At 44.5% G+C, this 21,427-nt stretch overlaps 1 protein-coding gene across 1 annotated transcript; it reads right to left on the reverse strand.

Annotated features, from left to right (window-relative positions):
• Nucleotides 1-2,303: 2,303 nt before the first annotated feature.
• On the reverse strand, nt 2,304-19,419 carry LOC147755262 (uncharacterized). Its single transcript, XM_086990040.1, has 2 exons — nt 14,974-19,419; nt 2,304-2,522 (listed from the first exon to the last, which is right to left on the reverse strand). The coding sequence occupies exons 1-2, from the start codon at nt 15,269-15,271 to the stop codon at nt 2,479-2,481; spliced, it is 342 nt and encodes a 113-aa protein (XP_086846166.1). The 5' UTR covers nt 15,272-19,419; the 3' UTR covers nt 2,304-2,478.
• Nucleotides 19,420-21,427: the final 2,008 nt, after the last annotated feature.

The following is a 21,427-nucleotide window of genomic DNA, read 5'->3' on the forward strand; positions in this document are numbered from 1 at the left end:
AAACAAATGTGTATGTATATATATATATATATATATATATATATATATATATATATATATATATATATAGATAAATAGAGAGAGAGAGAGAGAGAGAGAGAGAGAGAGAGAGAGAGCGGATTTTAAAATTAGCAAATTTTTCTACCATCCTTCTCTACTATGCCGACCAAAGAATGAATATAAAACAAAGGCCATAAGTCTGAAGTCTTTGTCTGTGGCCTTCAATAGGCCTAATCATATTCAAAGGCAGTTAAAGGCGATTTGATGGGTTCCGCTGGGTATAGTTACTGAATATGTTATTTTTCTTTACTCTATTTCCAAAGTCTAGTTAACGTAAAATGAGGCCACACACTACGAGTGCCATAGAGCTTTCTCGTACAGTGACCCTCTTACATTCCGCTAAGCTCGTAAACACATCGTACCACGGTAATAAATAAAAGAACTAGCAAGAGAACTACAACAAGTCACCCGGAAAACGCGTACTCGATAGTGCCATCACAAATCGAATTCGCCAAAGTGTTCCCTGCTACAAGTACAAGTCTTTCACCGACAATACAATACCTGAGAACCCCAGGGTATCGTAGCCAAACCCACAAGCAGAACCTGATCAGGCAGAGTTCTCCATTTGAATACCAATACCACGGACCTGTATAAGTAAAGCGGGGCAGCGGTAATAAACACAAATGGCCCTTTAACTTATTTTTTTTACAAGAAGCTGCAGCATGAATGGATGTGAAGGTTTCCATTATGATGCCAGACTGAAATCCGAGCTGTAGTTGTAGCGGTAACTCGAGTATCTCGAGCCCGTCTAAAGATACTTGTTAAAAGAATCGTTCGAATTGGACAAATCTGCCATAGTAACTTCAGTCTGACTTTATTTTATCACAATTAAATTGGTTTTACCAAACAAAACTGTCAAGGATGTGTATAGCGCAATGATTTCATAGCTTTCGCCCTTTACATTATCCGCGAAGCTCAGAACCACTACATCATCTACTTTATCATACGCTAATATTGAGTTGGATCGCGCGAACCCTCCAGCAGAAGCAATAAAGGTACTAACTAGCAGATTGTGCCGCCAACGTCACAGAGTGTTTAATGTCGACTATTGAGAGTGCGTTCGCGGGAAGTGCACGATATCGACCAAGGCCTACCTCGACAAGTACGTCAGCGGTAACGTGCTATTTAGTTGCGTAGAAACACCTTCTGATAGCTGTTACGTGTAACGGCGCTGTTCTCGTTTCTATCTGCTTCAGTTCTTCTCTTCGTGTGTCTTCTTTGGCTTTTTGACTAATAATATGTGAACCGTCTCTGATATGGATGTCTGTTGTCTCTTTTCGTCATTATGACACAGCCGGTTTTCAATGTTTAATCGTTCGCAATAGTTCCACCAACTGCGCTTGCTTGCCGCCGTGCTAGTTCGATCTTAAATGGCCATACAGCGGTAGCAGGAGCAGATTTACTGTTTGATTTCGAACACGCCCACCACGTAATCGTGCGCAACACTTCAGACAGATACATGAGCCACAAAATATGGACACATAGACATACACGAACATACATATACGTGCATGTTCGGTTATCGTTGCCGTCCGACCATACTGGTAACCGAATGATCGCGACATCTTACATTCGATTCATACGGTGCCTAAGTCGTCGCCTAGTGATGACAATCTTTAAAACGAACGGTTAGCGCGACACAGAAAGACTCATTTGTATTAAATTTAATCAATTTTATTTCGACAAAACTGCTCGCTCGTGATGTTTCTTGTTTGTTCCCGATATTGACCGATGGATAAGTGGGAATTTAATGAAAGTGGTTTAAATAATAGACGAAATAGAGCTGCTATGTAGTTTCTTCTACCCTAACAAAATCAAAATTGTTTCCCCGAAATCGATGGGTTTTGTAATTCAAAAACTTAAATCATGCAATAAGATCTAAATCTAAAAGGCTTAAAACTTCAATACGATGACTGAGAAGTGATTTTTGAGCTTTGATACAAAAATTGATAGCTGTTTTTACCGTTTCAATTAGCCGTTCGATCGTTGAAATTAATTCTCATGGCTCGTTCTGTGCGCTATCTTTAGCTCGCAATTTTTTGGCCTTAACACTTCGCTCAAAACTTACTCACGCTCGAAGTTTTTCTATGTAGCAACACGTTAATGAACTTACGTGTACTAGTATCGACGAAGAAATATTAGCGAGCGGTTTAGGTCTCAAATTGGACCTGTAATCTGGACATGTGGTGATTGTGCTGATTAACGGAACGGCAGGGACGACACTTCAGACAGACATGAAAAGCTTTGTTGAAATATCCGTTTTTATTCAGATTCAGTCTTACAAACAAAGCGAAAGAAACTAGTCCTAATATACAGAGGTCTCAGGGTTTCGTACCTGTGTATACATACAAGAGACTATCAGTCGGGTTAGCTGTCTATATGGCCAGTTCTCCGGATTAACGTTTGAGGTTAGCGAATCTAAATGTGTCGTCCAGACAGGCATCGCTCATCGTCGCCCGTAACTGTAAAAAATCAGGATAAATAGCAAGAGTATCAGGTATGCGTAAGTAGCAGGTTTATCGACGACGGTTGCAGCAAAAACACTCCGTTTGTAGGTTCAGCTTATCTACAGGTCTAGGGCAGCCTTGCGTCTGTTACCGAGCGACGAAAACCAAAAAGGCCATTCTAAAAGAGACCAATCATATAGTTATAAAACAGACAAACACGCGACGAGTGCGTATAGCACAAAACACGCAAGAAAACCATTGAGATTGCCTCAGAGTATGTGTGCGTGTGTAAACTGGAGGATCTAGTTTGTTAAACGACTCACCGCCGAGAAATCAGTACTATCGTCTGTGCGGTCGCGCTATCAAAAATATCATAAAGATCTTCATCGTCATACTTAACCCGTCTGAGGGTCTGATCTATAACAGGACTGTCTTCTCCATGTGTATACGAGTTTACTGTAAAGATGAGTAAGATCCTGTGTAGCAGCAATTAAATTTATCTATATATATATATAAATGTTCCGACCACGAACAGTGATTGATCATTGGCCGATAATGTAATGGCTATATTTAGGCTTAGGTATGAGCACAAGAAAATAATCTGTATATGCATCAAATATAGGAAGAGCAGGATTAAATTTGCACCATTACCGTTACTGATAATAACGTGCCGCAACTTCGCTCAAGATGATATAATGCATCATTTCTATTACTCCTTGGTTCTTGCTCCGCTATACTTACCTCATGTAAACTTTATATCACTAATGGAATATAACGCATTTTTAGATCTTCGCTTGGTGAAAACTGCCAGCAGCAGACTGGGCAACGCGACGCTCGACGACAGTAAAACGAGTCCGCAGAAAACCTCGCAGCCAGAGTTGATAAAAACGCTTTCGGCAGTAACCTAGGTTTATTTGTTGTCTTTTTCTTTCTAGCGGAATAAGGGGAGGGTCATTCTATTAATGGGGTCTGATAAATGCGACGTCCCTGTTACTTACTCGTTCTGACCTTCGCCCTACCCACTATATGTGTAGTTGCTCAACTATGTGAAACTTCTACAGCTTTTTTTTCTCAACTGTTGTATATTTTAATACGTATTTGTTATTATCAAGGTGTATGCTTATTTGTATGACTGTTCTTTTCTACTCGATCTATGAAAACGCTTATCATAAAGTACTATTAAACTTCTATCACAAGGGACCAGCCAGTCATTCATGGTGAGAGCCTTAATGAAGAAACAACCATGGATCTACCCACAGTGTCTCGTAGCTATTTGCACGCATTCTGACGGCGGTGGCGGCATCTTGTAAAGATCTTCTCAACGTTGTCGCGTATCGCGTGCCGCAATGGCACAAAAAACCGCAGCCAGACTAAGTAGAAGATCTCTTTTGTTCGATAAAAGGTCAGGCTTGGACAGGGCTGAGGTCTGCATCTAAAGGTCGCTCATACTCGTTCCAAGAGTGACAGGCAGATATCTACTGTTATCTACCGAATTGAACCGTAGCCATACACATGTAAATCTAGAAGTTGTAAGGTTTATTAGTAACATCAGAAAAGGTTGGCGGTAACCTCCAGCTGACTCTCACGCCGCCCCCAACCAACACACTGCCGCGTCCACTACACATAAGCACAATGACAGGATTAGTACTAACAATTGGAGAAGGGCAAGCTCTGAATTTCCTATGCATTGGTTATATTGACTGTTAAAATGAAGCCAAGTGCGGCTCATGTTGTTTATTCGTTTGCCTTCTCGAGATCTAGCATTGCGTCGAGCACAAATACGTACTGTCCGCTAGCAATGTAGCATCGATCCTTGCCGCGATACTGAAGTCGGTCGAGGTAGAAGTGACTGGGCGATTTACAGTCACAAACGCAAACACAGACTTCTATGAACACTGAGACCTGTTCGTTAGAGTAGCGTGTGTGTGTGTGTGTGTGTGTCTTCTAACCGTTTTTAACTATACGTAAATTTGTCCATCTGCTGGTTTGTGGTTATTCGGTTGATTGGTCAGGTTCGCTGGGGATCGGTCTCCGGGGTGCGGCTGCCAGCGTCTACCCATCGACAAGGTCGTTTGCCAAACTCGCCCCTCCTTTTAGCACTCGTCAAGCAGAGATTCTGATAGAGAGCCGTGCTTGTACTCCCAGCTGCAGTGATTGTAATAGGGAAAGTAGTAGTAGCAGCACTGCTGTTGCTGTTTCTTTTGTGCTCATCTGCAATTGCCTTCACCAGCGGCGAAGATAGTACCAACAGAACTTGCGAGAGCGTCATCCCTATCAGACAGTCCAGATGTCGCTTCTCGTCGAATCAGCGTTGATTTCGACATCAGATAAAGAGAACAAGGCAAAGCCAATACCGATGGCTGTAACAACAGCGACGATCAGTGAATGATTTCTACCTGACTAGTACTTTCCACATTACAAGCGTCCACTAAAGCCGGTAATAAATACGGTAGTAGTTATATGGTACAATACTTATAGTACAATGCAGACTCTTTATCTGCTTCCATCCCATCTTGCCTGCGCTACGAGAAAAAACAGTCTGTTATGTGTTGTGTCTCTGTGTGTGTGTGTGTGTGTGGGAGTGTGTGTTTCTGGGGGGTTGTGTGTGTGTGTGTGTGTCTATATCTGTGTGTGCGTGTGTTGTTGTTGTTGTTGTCGACAAGTGGCTGGCACTGAGGAAAAATGAAATCGTCTGTTGTCATGCAGAGTTGTATAGCACATCTCAATCTGCCTATAAATGCTTTAATCGGAAAAATTTATTATCCACAGTTGAGCTGGACGTTAAATTTTCTCGCTGATATGGCCTTCATTCTGTGTGACCAATCCAGTCATTTCGTAAAAATGATAGCTAAAATTTACATACAAATGCTTAATACTAAAAATAAACGGAAAGATGAAGGGAAAGAGTACCAATCTCCGAGTCAATAGTTTAACATCTGTTGTCCCCTGTCCTAAACAAGCAAGCTGCATACGGAAAGAGTCTGAAATTATCCAGAAGAGGAGGAATAATTAGAAGAAATAGGTCATTTCTCGCGTAGATCTCGTATAGTTTGTTTGAGTCATCAACACCGTTAGCGCCCCGACCGAAAAGCAATTGCTTGCAATCTGCTTTCGACCCCCCGATAATTACTTACTGCTGCCTACTAGCAACTCCTGCGGTAGTTGTGTGCGATAGCTCAGTGTTGGGCTTCAAATGATTTTTCTTGGTTATTTTTTATCGTTCTTTCGTTCGTTCGTTTGCTCGCTCGCTAGGGGTCGGGTCAGTTCGTTGTCTTGTCGTTTGCCTGACTTCCCTGGCTCTGTGCCATCTTTCCTCTTCGATCTACAAACTTTGCTGTTGATACATAGACACTACAAGCGCTGTAAGAAACTAGTAAGTACTGAGCCAAAAACTGCGAGTGGCAGCGCGACGTCAGCTTCAACAGTCAGCCGGAAGCCTGCCGTCGGCCGGTGGCACATTCTAGACCCCTTGTTATTGAACATACATCTAGAGGAGTCAGAGCAAAGTTGAAACTGCCCTGGCGGGCAAGCCGCAAGCAAATGACTGCCGCTTGGCCTGCCATTGTATTATAGTTGCAGTGCGCTTATGTGCTCACACGGCTTGGTAAGTGATAGTGACCGCCATTGGTGACGGCGATGCTACTATTGCTGATACTGATTATGGCGATGACGACGACAAGCCTGATGATGATAATGATCCTCTTTTTGGCATTGCAACTACTTTGGCAGCTGCCAGTTGTTGGCGGTGATACTTATGTTAGGCAGAGCATTCTTCGCGGCTACAAACAAGCAGTAGCCATAAAGAACGAGAACTTAGCACACCATGCCGCTCCCTCCCCCCCCTCTCTCTCTCTCTCTCTCTCTATATATATATATATATATATATATATATATATATATATGTATATATATTCTCAGCTAATGAGCAACGACAAATTTGTTCTCAAGTTGAAATATCTTATCCAAACTTAAAATCGACGATCTTCGTTGTTATCGTTAACTGCCAGTAACAAATACTGATAGTTGCTCCTCAAAAAATATCTTCGCTTTTTTAGATCAATTGGGCTTTTTGGCATTCTGTCAATTCAAAGTTTAAGTCCGCTTTTTTAGTGAATATGTCATGTCCGATCACTACATTACGGGACCTGAACGTACCTATGCTATTGCTAATTGTAAATTAATTAAATTAAATTAAAAAAAGCAATCTTAAAAATTACTCATAACCGATTTTGGCTTTGATCTGATACCGCCATTGAAACGAATAGCACTTACATTTATATTTGTAAACTGAAGTGTGTACACATGGCTTTCAGAACATTTTACATGAATTTACATTTCCATTTGGTTGTAGCTTATAGCTAGACATCGTGCTTTCTTCAATTTTATCTTGAACACTCAGCATAAATGACACGCGTGTATAAGATAATTTTCAAGTAAATTTGTGCGCTACCTTTGGATCGAATCCTGAGAGATTGGTAGCGTAACAAGGAGAGGTGATGAATGAAGTGAAGCTCGTCGATGAAGTCGACCGATCAGAATCAGTTCAAGCTTTCCCGACGGAAAATAATGAGGACGTAAAGCGAAATCGATCAGAAGAACAACAACTATGGAAAGCGAAGTTAACTAAAATGTATAAAACTAATTTTCTAAATTTTCTTACTCGTTCTCGTAGCGCAGTGAGAAAAACGTGCTGGGTAAACGTTTACATTACAGTGTCTACCGATGCAGCTGCAGTGGTAATATTGGCTTAGTTCGCTAGCTATGGCATAGTACCTGTGTAGCAGTCTAATTGGCAGCTATGGACGACGATGACGATAATCGCTACTGGGCCGAAGAAAGATGCTGGTGCCATATTGAAGCGCTATTTACTATCCTTGCGGTTATCGCAGCGGTAACGGCAGCGGCGGCTGCGTCCAAGCAAAGAAGCCAGGTAAAAAAAATTTCAACGATACGTCTTGCCTTGCCAACCGCAGCAGCGGCAACGACAGAGTTCATCGAGGATATATATTGGGTCAACACAGGGACAAGCGACCCGACGGGGCGCAGGACACGCGAGCCTAATACTTGGCTACAGCCGAGTGACTGATTGCCTTTGGTCTGTATCACAAGCCCGGTAGACAACCGTATTACTAGCTAATGCCGGCGGTCAAGGTACGCTGCTAGGACGTGGCCAAACCAACACTGCAGCGGTGATAGGGGGCGGTGGAAAATGTCTACTGCTTACGGTTCGTCAATAACAGTGCTACTGTTGACTACGACTGCAACGGGTACTGTGAAATTGAGTCCATATTATCAGTTGCCCAGTGAGGTGCCATATACGCTAATGCTGGTTTCTTTTTGGTTGATGTGCTATTACTGCAGCGAATGGTCCTTACGAGTCTGGCCGCCTCTAAGCCGGCCAGCCCAGTATTTACCACTCTTTAGCTGATTTTTGCTCATTGTATGGACAATGATTGAGCGAGCACCATCACTGCCATTGCTGCCTGCCACTACTAACATCGCTGTTACTTTATGCTCACTGAATAGTAATAAAATTGCTCTTGAATAATGGAACTTGTTAATTAGTCAGTATTTCTAGCCACAATTGATGATCGAAAGCCACTTCTCAGAGATCCCATATTATTAAATAGCATAGCGGCGCTTCCATTTCCTTAAATGACAGAAATTAGGCGACAGATGACGTTGATTGTAGATAGTGATGTTAGGTGTTATTTCAGAAGCAGGGTGCGCAGTGAAACGAAGAACTTAACAAGAAAGGCTATACCTATGCAGCTCGTACTAAACCACATTGTTTCGCAGGTTTCCAGCACCGCTGTACCTGTCATGCATTTTTCTGCCTAAACCTTCCCATATAGTACGATCGTGGCTAAGATTGTTTCATTGTTTCACACGTTAATTTACTGATTCCGCTTACTCCGTTATTTTCGCCACCGACCAAATCAACGATTCGAATTAGGATAGAACTCGTTGCCGTATATACGCGTGCACATACGACGTCAGGCTGCGGTGTTCCACAACCCGCGTACAAACAGCAGCGCCCTTCGGTCTATATGCAGCCTAGACACTCGTTGACTGGTTGAGACGATTCAACGAATAGCGGGTATGACGCCGACGTAGACACGTTAAGACAGGGTCACACATCTAGAGATCTACACAACAGTAGGCAATCCGTTATTGTGCCGCTTTCCTATCGGCTTCCGTGCGTAGGGCCCATTGACGCAGATAGCCCTTTGGCAGTTGCACATCGGGCAATAGCTACAAAAGTGCTAGTTCTTTATGCACATACATATATGTCTGTCTATTATAAGCGCAAATACACGAGGGCTCATGCTAACATATTATACACAGGTAGGCGACTAGCTCATGGCTAGGCAGACAAGGAGGTACAGATAAACGAACGTAAATAGTAGGTAGGTAGGTAGGTAGGTAGGTAGGTAGGTAGGTACAGATTGATAAATGGTCCGACGACTTTCTTCTTCGTCTTTTCATTTGCCCTTTGTCTAGGAAACACAGAGGCGATTCAATTAACGGCATGAGGCTTAATTGCCATTCGATCCTTAGAACAACAACAAACGGGTAAACGAACAACCCACTCGTGTCGCACGCCATTAAACAGCGGCCATAGAAGCTATGTTCTCGGCAGTAATAAACCCATGCATATTGTTGTTGCTGCTGCTGTGGTCTTCGTTTGGAACATTCGAAGCTAGCAGCATGGGACTAAGCCCTTTGCATCTCAAAATATATGTACAACGCATTATTGAGCGCATTGATAGCAAAAGATAAACTATCAAAGTGTCAAAAGGATGACGATACAGTCTCACACAAAATGAACATACCCCCCAATTATGGTTGCGGAAGGTACGCAGGCGTAATGAGATGATACAAAGACAGCCAGCAGTAAGTGACGTGTGAATGAGCGGTCAGGAAGAGAAGCGGAATCAATTTTGCCAGTTTTTTTATTCAGCGCTTTATGCAGAACCAGCCTTCACTGTAGATGAAGGCAACTGCCTCACTGCTATTGCTGCTGTTTACCTCTATCTGTTTACACTCTCAACGGCCGTTACTCTGCTCGGTCCCATACAGTGACTTCTATCTACCATATATTTGTTCGGCTTGACGCACATGCACATACACGTCAGCCAAGCTTTCCTAGTAACAATGTAAATTGACATCCTTTGGATTTGCGGCAAAAGATGACTTGGACGCTTTGCTTCGTCGAGTTGACCTTCACTGTCTTCGTACGGTGCCGACGTTATTAACGGCAGTACTGTTATAACGATCGCTTCGTTCCCTGTCTGCTTGAAATTTTGTGGACGTCCTATGCAGCCGGTTCAAAACGGTCATGACAGCTCTCTAGCTATCTACTAACCAAAAGCATTAATAAATATCGAAAAAACTTGAGTATCGTCGTACTGAGGATTGACACCGTCGACGTCCTCGTTCCTCACAATGTGATTCGAGCATGTGGAAAGCGCTCCACCGAGCTTTACGATCTTCGGCTGTTTCTCTGTATTGCCGCCCCGACCCATTGCAGGTGAGAACGCGGGACCAGTTTACGATCCTATGCAACGATAACGGGATTGCTTTGCAGGACTACAATGCCGTCGGTGGAGTAGGGATGCTACATTCTGCCTTGTTGAACTAGCGATGCCTTTGTGCTATACGACGGGAAGAAGTGTAGCCGATAGCGGAAAAGTTTTTTGGTGCGGTCAACGACAAAGAAAAAAAAGCGTCTCTCGAACGAATTTAACAGGGCAGACACTTCGATCAAAGAGCGCTCTCTCAGAAATCCGAAGAACGCGAGGCAAAGGCAGACCTACAGAAGGGCATTGTAAATCACCTAAGGAGCAAGATCATGCAAGCGGTACTCACCAGGCTCAACGAGGCTGAGCGAATCGACAGAAATGTAACCTATTTGATGCGAAAAATTCTAGCTAAAAAAAAGTTTGACCCTTCTTTACAGGCCATGTCAAGAAGTAATGCCCCCCGTTTATATTTGAGAATATTAGTTCAACTTGCCTCGGAGAACACAGGGACGGTTTGGCTATGTAATAGGTACAAGGTTCGAATAGTATCGCGTATACAGTTTGCATTATACAGAACTGAAACTTGCAGCTGTTTCTTCTTTCTTCGATACTGTTATTTCAGAGTGCCTTAAGCAAGGTTAAAACAGTATACATTAGGCAATTCAAGAAAACGCACATCTTTAATTCTTCCGAGGAGCAACAATTATTGTAGATGTCGATGACGGTGCTATAATATGACTAAGCTTCAATGGGATCCGTCGCTCGCCAATCACCACAAGCCTGCTCTTATAATCGCCAATTCACACGACGGCAGCGATTCCGCTACAATGTTAAATGGACCCTTATTTCTTTCACGCCCACCTCTAGATACGGCCAACGGAATCTATCCCGATGCCTTTCGGCGGCTGTCCATCTGGAACAAACGGACGGACAGACAACCGGTAAAGTAGGCGGGTGTGCAGGGTCACTTACCGAACTAGAGTCGGTGGCGTACCCTTGCCTTCGACCGGTGCCATCTCCGCTACTGAACTTGTTATATCTGTAGTTGCTGTTATCGTTCTGGCTGTCATCTTGTCGACGTCAACATAGCCATACACCTAATGTACCTATCTGTTTTCCAAGGAGAACATTCCCTAAACGATGCCGTCATCGCTCATAGTTCCTAGCTGCTCTTCGTTAGTAGCTAAAGAGTAGGTAGCGCTGGTAACGCACATATTGAAATGCAATGGAGAGCAGGGCCGGTTTGCACTCAATAACGTTCTGAACTCATATGCATGCTTTATAATATATATATATATATATATATGTTTATATACGTATATATATACACGCTTGCATATAAGCGTGTGTATATATATACGTATATAAAAGTGGCCAGATTACAGATACAGAAAGATTCGCTCACATGCTAAGCATGAAATTGTCATAGCTCTGGCATGGACGCACCTGTCTACTATCTAATTGCAAATTTATGAAAACACGCTATGAAAAACAACAGAACCAAAACTGTGGCGCAAAGAGCCAGAAAGCAAGGGATTCGCCACAGTCGGGGGAAAGGGAAGCACATTTGAGAGAAAAAAGGAACATATTAATAGTAAGAATCTTAAAGGGCACTACCACTCTAGTTGACATTCATTCATGCCTGCTAGAAAGAGTACTAGCAAATCAGCCGCTGAAACGACGTCGACGACAACTGCAGCGGCAGCGGCCACGGCATCTTCCCATTTCCACGAATTGAAGGACCCATCTTAGCCCGCGCTATTCGAATATAAGGGGGCCGATCGGAGCGCCAACGACGCAGGCGCAGTGGGGAGGGTACGCGAACGCCAGTGGTTATATTGGTTAGCTTAATCTAGCCTAATCTGCACTAGCTTGGCTTACCGTTGTTTGCCGTATTTTGCTGCTGCTATATAGTATTTATCACCAGTCGTTTGTCCTCGGTCTGAGTCGAGCAGAAGCGACTTAACGAGGACTCGTTTCTTCCATAACGTACAGTGCCACGTGTGATGTCCCGAACGCACGCGCGTGCTTGAGATGCGGGCTCGGAAAGCTTTTGTCCAGGAAGAATCGCAGCCAGCCTGCCAACGAGTCTAACCAGCTAGATATATAGATTCCTTACCGGCACACAGTGTGCGAGGTGAAAACCCGTGAGCCAGCGTTGCGATGTTGCAGTCGTCCCAACATGAACAAGGTTCTAGCACAAGGCCATGTTATCGCCACCACCAACAACGTCAACGCTTTAATAATCATCATTGTCATCAGCATCAATCGAGCGCTCGCCTACTCTCGCTAAGCCCTTCTCTCGCTTTTTGGTTCGGGTTTTCTCTACAACTTCTACAAGACTACGACAACTACAACTATTATTACTACAATAGCTGTAGTAGTAGCATCAGTTCTGTCTCTGCCTCATAGGCCCTTTGACTAGGAGAATAAGTTAACACATCCTTTCCTTAATAGACGTAGACGCGTATTATGCTAAAGCACACCCCCGTGGCTACGCACAGTGCGGCATGGCTGTTGAGCCCGTGTTGCCTATCTTCAATTCCCCAAAAACAAGCTCTCTTATCATACTTCTTCTACTCGCCACTATATAAATTCAAAAAAGTCGAGATGCAAATATAACACCTAAAATAGGCTACGATGACGTGGTACATGTTATAAAGCGATCGATGTATATGATAGTTGGACCACGACAAGGCAGAGGTGTCAACCAGCCCTATCGGCCTTCTCTTTTCTTGTCGATTTGAACATACTATATTTACGTAAACTTTAACTTCTACTACTACTCAATGACTCAAGACGCGCGGGGCCAAGGCAAGCGGTACCGCACCGTGTGTTTGTGTCTATGAACGGCCTGGCAGACGACACGAAGGACGAAATTGTCGCCACTAGGCTGGTCGACCCTGACTATGTGGGTCTATATGTGTATAGGTCGCCTTGGAGTTAGCTACTATGCTAGAGAACGGTACGGGACGATAGGCTTCAGCGGGCTCTATTCTCGTCGTCTCTTTAGTCTGCTTGGACCTTAGCTGTCGTACTCGGCCGTGCTGTGATGTTCTGGTGGCGCTGCAGTCGTCCTGTAGGAGACACGGAAGGGCAACGAGCAGGTGCAACAAGTGGCTCCGTAGAGGTTCGGATTTTTCTAGGAAATCGTCGACTGTCCGTCTAACGAACAATAGCTCTCCACAGCTACGCCCCGAACGACGTCCACCCAGCTATATTGTACCGTTATGCACCTGCTGCATAACATGGATATACAGGCGGAGGCAGACAGACAAAGGGACTGAGTGGTGACCGGTTTTGCGGTAATATTGAGTCAATGGGGGGCAGGTGGATAAGTAGGTGGGTGGAAGGCGGCAGGGCGATTACTCTGTCTGGGACGGTGCTAAGTGAGCCAACGTCTGTTTTTGCGAGTGATCGAGGGGCTTCGACTGGAAGCGACGTGTTATTGAAACGATAACAGTCGAAAGAAGGAGGATTTCAGGGTATTTTTAGTGCTTCGTTAGCTGGCTATCGGGCCGAGTCGCTAGAAGCCTCGTAGCAAATACATATACGACTATATGATTACTACTACGATGATGACGTTCCTACTGTATTAGTACCAAACAGGCATGAACTGCTATTATATTTCGCCGTATTGCCGTGTGTCATAACGGTATGTCAGCATCTAGAATGTAGTTCATACTGGTCGTATCATTGCTTCCTAGAGCTATCGCAACGGTACCGGTTCCAGACGCCATAGCGATGAAATTCAGCCGCTGGCAGGATCTCACTTGCCGTCCATCAGTTTCGCAGGATGGTATGGAAAAGAACGATCGAGCTTCCTGGCAGTCCAGTGTTCTTCTTGATACCGTTCTGGCTCGCATATCGGCTAACTACACGCGGCGTCTGCCGGAGCCTGATCCGAGAGCTGTGGAGATCGCCTGGTTGGACATCTGGAAGTGATCTGAGGAGGTCCCAATGGACGACATGGGCAAATGAGCTGAACCGCACGGCATCCGCGACAGAGATCGGCATCACGTTTACGCTCTTGATACAATGACAACCACCAGCACAACTACTTCCTACTAGATGGACTATTCGACTGTTCGATCCATGGCAGAGACATTAACGACGATTATAACAGCAGCAGCGTCGCCGAAAGAAACAGGGTGGCCGTTAGTTGTCTCATCGAGAGGACACAAGGAACACACATGCTTACTCTCTCGCAAACGCCAATCGGAGAAAATACATTCTTAAGGCGATGAAGGAGTTGCCAATACGTACTATTACCGCTGATGCTACTATTAGAGGGGATTGGCGATTCGCAGTCAGGCTGACAAAAGATAACTTAGCGAAGAGTTCTCTAGAAATGTTGGTGATCGGGCCCGGCAGAATGGTCTTACTCCGGCTTAGATTTCAATGTTTACCATAGAATCGGTACCTCCCCTTCGACAATCTCGTTTTCGTCCATACGAACCTTAGATTATTTCACCGCAAGCGTCCATTGTAAAACCGAGAGGATATTCGAAGAACTTCTAAAGCGAATAAATAGACGTGTCAAGGGAATTTGGAGCTGGTTAGTTGAATCGTGGACGGCGATAACTATAAATATGTGCTCGTAACAATTCAACCTGAGGGTTTGGAAGTTTTCACTATTAGAACACAAGATTCACATTTGGTTCATTCATATTCGAGCTGGTGTTTTATTCCTCTGGATAGCTTTATCAGTCACAAAACACAAGCTGTTATTAGCGACAACGAATATGTAAGGCAAAGTTCAGTAAAAACTTCATGTCAACGGCCTTCTGTACTCCAATATTTAGCTATATACTCGCTATAGTTCGACTAATGAGTAAGTGAGCGGATTGATAAATAAGAATACGTATCTATGTGAAAGGGATACAAACTATTTAGCATTAGTTGAGTAGTAGTAGCAAAAAGCTCGGCTTAAAGCTCACCTGTAATTGGTACCGGATCAGGAATGACGGTTTCCGATGCGAAAAACGTGGCAGCCTCACTCGAGGTGGCGGCCGGCGTGTTCAACGGGACATCGTCCTTACCTTCAGATGGCGTGGCGCCCATCGGAGCAGCAGGGGCGTGCGCCGACGCGGTCGCAGGGGGTGGACGGATACTATCAAAACTCAGGGAGAATGCGCACACTAGCTCGTGTCTTCCCGGCTTCGCACTGGTGACCGTCGCAGCCAGGGCATGTTTGTGAAAGCCAATAGGCAGCATATCTACAACGTCCATGATCATCTTGACTACGATCTTCACATCAACTGCCGTACGACGAACACCGTTATTGTCGATTAAAACGAAGCGACTAGTCAGATGGTAGGCCACTCAGGTAATGATGTGATGGCGTACGGCGTGCTATACTGTGCGAATTACCACAGTCAGGAATATTCAAAGAACACTCTTTCGCTGTTCAGGTCCACATCAACTGTTAGACGCGTTGACATGGCACAGGTTGATGAAATGTCAACGACAAAAGATCAAGTAGGGTTTGACAAATGTCCAGGGGAGCGATATGAAGGCGGGGTAGCTACAGGTCGGCCGACGGAGCGGGCGACGATGAGCAGCGAAAACAACAACAATGTGGGTTGACTTAGCCCACATTCAGAAAACTGTATGCTCACTACCCCAGTCTACGGTTACATGGTCCGGCTTCAACACATAGCGATTATCCGAAACGACGTGATCGAAAGAATACAATATGACGATCAACAACGGGACAGAATCAGAGCGCACCTTTCTCGTACGTCCTTCGGTAGAGGTAGCTGTAGTAACAGTGGTTCGCTATAACTGTACATCCAATGCGTACGCTAACTAGATTGCTTTTATCTTGCGTAGTATTACTCGTTGCAACTCGTCGCCGTCGCCGTCGCCTTCGTCATCGACAAATTAGCTATGACTGCACTTGGAAAGGCAAGAAATGTAAGGTAAGTTGAAGTAAAAGGCCCTCTCGTTCCGAGAGTTCGCCGTCGACGACTCCCCGGCTTCTGGTGGAGTGCAGGCCGTGCCAGGCTGGGCACGCACCTTAGATCCTCAATGAACGCGCACTTCGCACTGTCGACCAATCGCGAGGCCGTAGTAGGACCGACGTCACGGCTTCATTCACAAACTCGCCGACGGCCTCTCGTCTCCCAGCACTGATGTCACGAACCCTCCACTAGAGAGAACGAAGACGAGGAAGAAGTGGCGAACTCGAGCGGCGGCGATGGCGGATGGCAAGCCCTGCTTGCGCACCAAGCAGCGAACGGGCTGTCTAGTTACGTCCAGGCCGGGAATCAAGGGCCCGCTTCACGCTACGGCATGCACGCTATGCTTTGAATAAGCTAAACTCCGTTTGGCTTTGCGGCCTAATAAATGATCCCACAGATAGATGGATAGCAAGGCAAACGGACAGATCAAACAACTAGGAGGCTGTATAGGTAGTAGCTCGACCACCCTTCCATGGGTTATCATAGCTATACTATAACGATCGAGGATTTATGTATCTTTATAAAGAGAACATTGCCAGCCCGAATTGACTACTTATTATTTACCAAGACTAGTTTCCATGATGGAACAACGGCCGTCATCGGCACGACGCTACCTTCACCATAGAGCAGAAGAGTTTTACTTTTGGGCGCGAAGGGAACTTGCCAAAGTTGTTGGATGATGGCCTGACAATGACGATTGCTGTTGTTGCTGATGCTGCTGGCAGTGGTTTTAATACAGCAGACGGAGCAGCGCAATACAGACAGACAGACAGACAGACAGACTACTTGTTGCATGCCCTCACCCTCGGCACACATTCACACACACGTACACACACGCGTTTTCTACCCTTTCTGCGCTATTTTCTAATAGTCGTCCTGGTGCTAGTAATAGTTTTCCGGCTGCCCCTCTGCTGCTGTTGCTGGTGCTCTTACCCTTCTCCTACCCGGCTCCTTGCCGCCCTGGAGCTTCGGCCTCGTTTGCCGGCCTGCCTGTCGGCTTGGATCCTTGTCTTGCTTAGAAACCTTCAAGGTCTCGGGGGAACGAGGGGCAGCGACAAAGTGGAGGCTGGGAGCAAAGTAAGAGAGAAGGGGTAAGGCGTCTAGAAGTAAGGTCGTGGCCATAAAAGTCTTTCTAGCGGTAGAAGTTCCTGCTTGCCAGCAAGTAACGATAAAAAAATTATCTCCTTTGTTACTAATATAAAAATGTTCTGTTTTTTTCTCACCGCGTATATGACAATTATGGCGTCTGAGTCGTCTCTACCATTCGGCATCATTTAACCGGTACGCTAACGCCTACCTATGTATGTCAAGGGGATAACGGCATGTAACTAAAACTGAAGCGCAAAAAATTCTCGCGAAATTTGGCAGTGTCATTGCCGTAATATTTCAGGTAGAGGTTATGGGAGGGACTACTACTTCTGGTAATAAAATAGTGGGGCACCCTTTTGGTCGGTATCAACAACATTAAGGTATGACAAATTTGGATACAACAAAGTAGTAGTTCGAAGAGACAAAGAGATTAACTCGCCGATAACTAACTCTAGTCGTTGGTATAAGTTAAGGGCAACACTCGAGTTTGCCTGTTTTCTGAGTACGAGAATAGAATAAGTAGGTGACGTATGTAGCCACCCAATGTAACAGGCGGTAGCCGTCGCTGACGCACTGGCCGGCATTTTTGACATATTGTGTTACGTCTTTGAACAACGAGACCGACCACGATTTCTTTGGTTTTTGTTTTAATGGCAACCGGTAGAATAGTGCACATTTTCCAAAGACCTATCTATACAGTATCGAGGATACAGTGTGCGAAAACACTCAAAGTGTGATTTAAGACGGCAAAGTAAAGAGCTCCTGTTGTCTTCCCCGTCTGCTTTGAATAGTTGAGCAGTTAGAACTGGTGGGAGTCTGTAATGGTGCCAGATGCGATAGGCTTCTTGTCTATCTAAATAGGCCCTTTTTTAGTCGAGGTAAATCAACCGACTCCGACAGTGTAGCCAGCTTTGTTGTTTTTGATGCATGATAGTCACCACGCGTAGGGTAGCCCTCTCGGTTTCGCGCGCCCGCAGGGACGACGATGGCGCTATGCAACGTGTAGCATGCGCTGTTCTATGACAGGACATACAATACCGCGGTGGCTGCAGCTGTGAACGACAAAAGCAGCCGGCCACGCTCAGTTCACGAGCAGAACCAAAAAAATTTTAATCTTGACGACGGTCACTCCGTCGTTGACTGAAGTAAACCAGCTTTGTGTCAATAGGCGAACATGAAGCAAATAATACATATTAATCTAAATCTAGTAACGGGTGTAGTAGATACAATATGTACATGGCTTATGGAACTCACAAGGCTCAACTCCACCTCCATGTAGTAAGCTATTCAACTTATTGAAATCTACTGCACTCGTGATGGACTAAAAGCACACCAAAACAAGGCAGTGAGAGCACCATGCAAACATACACCCATATCCAGGTAAGTCTGGAAGGAAACGCCACTTATTGCATTGGATGCGTCACTGCTTTTGGACAGTAAAATTAGCGATCCTCGCCGCTATCGTAGATTAGATCGGCAGCTGTACAGGGGGCAAAGACGAATCACATGGGGACATGCTTCTGTCCTGAAAGCAAGCGGGCGCCTAAAACAAAGCCTTGGGATAGGTCTGTTGTCCCATAGAAACCTTTTTATGCTCGACATGGGTGGAGACGGCAAGCTAAGTAGAATATGTTGCCATGATTAAAAATAACAGCTATTTCCGTACGCAACGCAGCTATTTTACTGAGACAACAGTAACGTCTATCGCAAGCGATAAAAACTACGTCCGTGATGTTTATCAACAAATACAACGGAAATAAAGGACAGATTAGTAACATAATAGTTCAGTGGATGCAATGTACGCGACACATAGACGCAGACAAAATATGTACCGGCTGTACCAATTAACAATAGCAGGTGTGAGACTCACAGACTAGTAGCCAGACTTGCATTTGATATCTCGTAGCTGGGAACCTACTGGAATTAGTAAGGGAGTATAGTATAGTATAGAGAGTCTTCGTCTTTTCATTTCATGGCATCATTGCCAAGTGACACAAGGATTTCTTTGGCGGCAGTTAACTTTTTACTATCGTGGTTCAAGTATAACAAATCGAATAGTCATCCTGAAGGACGATAGATCAAAGCTAGTTCCCGGAGAGATAGGTGCCAAGAAACGTAATGATACATGTGATAAAAGTCGTGGCATATAGACATTTCGGAAATTTGTTCCACGGCTGAAAACAAAGAAGCATGGCTTTACGCGCAAGGCGTTTCTATAGGCTTTTTAATAAAGCTTTTTTTCCGTAAGGTCAGTTGTGTCAGCATGTATTCACTTGTATAAATCACAAATCAATTTCTGATTATTAATAACGTGCCATAAAGGTACATATATATACCTTGAAGATCGTGTGGCTTTGATGGCTTATCCAGCATAATATGTATTATACTATATAGGAGACTATGTAGAAATAAGAGACACCGAGATGCGAGCAAGTGACAGAACTTGCTTGAATGTTGTATAAATGATGCGATGACTAGCAGGCCGGTATTATTATACTCACTGTTGGTGGTGGCCTCGTGATGCTAGGAAACACGTGATGTTCATACTCTTCTCGGTGACGGTCACCGTAGTGTTCGCATTGAAGTTGCTGTGTCGTAGCGATGTAGTTTGGCACCGACGATGGGCTCGACGATGTCTACTCTGTGGGACATTATTATCGTAAAAGGTGGCCGGCAACAAGAGGCCAAGAGAGGACACCGACTGATCTAACCCTGACCGCCAACGGCGGAAGCGACCCGAAATTGCGGACCAGAGGCGCGCTAATTTGAGCGTCAGCGAGAACATTGCTGCTGCCGTCACTTCGCACTCAGAGATACAACGGAAGACAGAAAAAATTACTGGCTTTAATGTGGCGAATCATACGTCACGCCATAAGGGCCGATATTCCATCACAAAACGCAGGACAAAGATAGGTCATCTTTTATATACGTACTGCTATACACGGGGAAAGAAAGTCACCGGAAGACAAGAAAATGGTAACTACACATTAAAGAACAGAAACGAATAGGGGTCTAAAAGATGCAGTTAAAAACAATCGACACATAAACATTAAATCTTAGATTGGTCATCGAGTGCAATTGAGAGTAGGCCTACTAGACATGAATATAATCACGTAATTTTGCCAAGAGAGTCTGCGGCCTGCATTCACACGAGACCTAATTTTAAAACTGTGTTTAGCTAAATATGGGATGGGGCAAACAAGTCAAATTTGTTATCCGTAACTGTTAAAGAGGTTTTAATTCGCAAGGTGCGGCAGTAATTCGTGTTCTAGGATTGTTGAGCAGATGCCAAGTGTCAGACGTCGGTATCTTGCCACCGTATACGTTCGGGACGGCTATGTACACGCATTTAATACAGGACTCGTCTTGCTCAGCCTAGGGATATTGAACTCTGCATCGTGCTGGAGGCTGATGCGCTAATTTATATAGCTGTTAGCGGCGTTTTTAGCTCTAAGCGTAAGAACGATATCACTAGCGTATTGCGGAACTGCGTGACAGCACCGTACCGAAACAACAACAACAACTGGTAAAATTTAGTAAACCGCTAGGGTGACCATTCTACAATACCGAACCGCAATAGTATTTATAATGAAACTCTTACTGAAACGTTGCGCTGCTACTCCAGTCATCTGAACACGGAAAACTCTACGAAAGTTGTACAAGCAATTTGCCGCTTGCATATGACTCGAGACGTATTTCCCTGCTTTTCGTCATCGGCAAACAATTGCCAGCGGCGCTTTTATCACTAGCTTCATTAACAATGCAATACTTCAACACAAAACTGTGCAAACGCTTAGATTGATTTCGCTACTATCGTTTCATCAAGCTTTTGGCTTGTGCACATAAACACATATATAAATACAGTTGATCATAAGGAAGAACAGCAATTGTAAAATAGCTTATATCTGTATCTGCCGTGGGACGTCATCATCAGGTGCGATCAGCGACGTCACCAGCTGGTCTGTAGGCTTGATCAGGTCTGTCTTTACAATTATAAGGCGTCAATTATCAAGGCACGCAAGTGGCCCATATCGTCAGCAAACAGGACCGTTTATATAGCTCTTCTGTCTCGAGCCCTTTATACCGTAAAATTTCCTTGATTATAAATGAGTTACGAGTGTGTGATAGCAGCAACGACAGTTAATAACACATAGACAACAACAAGACATACAACAGTAAGACATAGCTTTAGGGCAGTACTACATGGAATAGACAAATTTTCATGTCTACCCTTTTCCTGTATAGCAGATGAGGAATCAGAACAAGCTCAAAACCGAAGCAAACGGGCAAAACGCTCCATTGTATTAACGTCAGTATCCACATGAATGACAGTGTTATC

Source organism: Varroa destructor, unplaced genomic scaffold (genome assembly GCF_002443255.2).
Source record: "Varroa destructor unplaced genomic scaffold, Vdes_3.0 BEIS01000005.1, whole genome shotgun sequence".
Lineage (NCBI taxonomy): Eukaryota > Metazoa > Arthropoda > Arachnida > Mesostigmata > Varroidae > Varroa > Varroa destructor.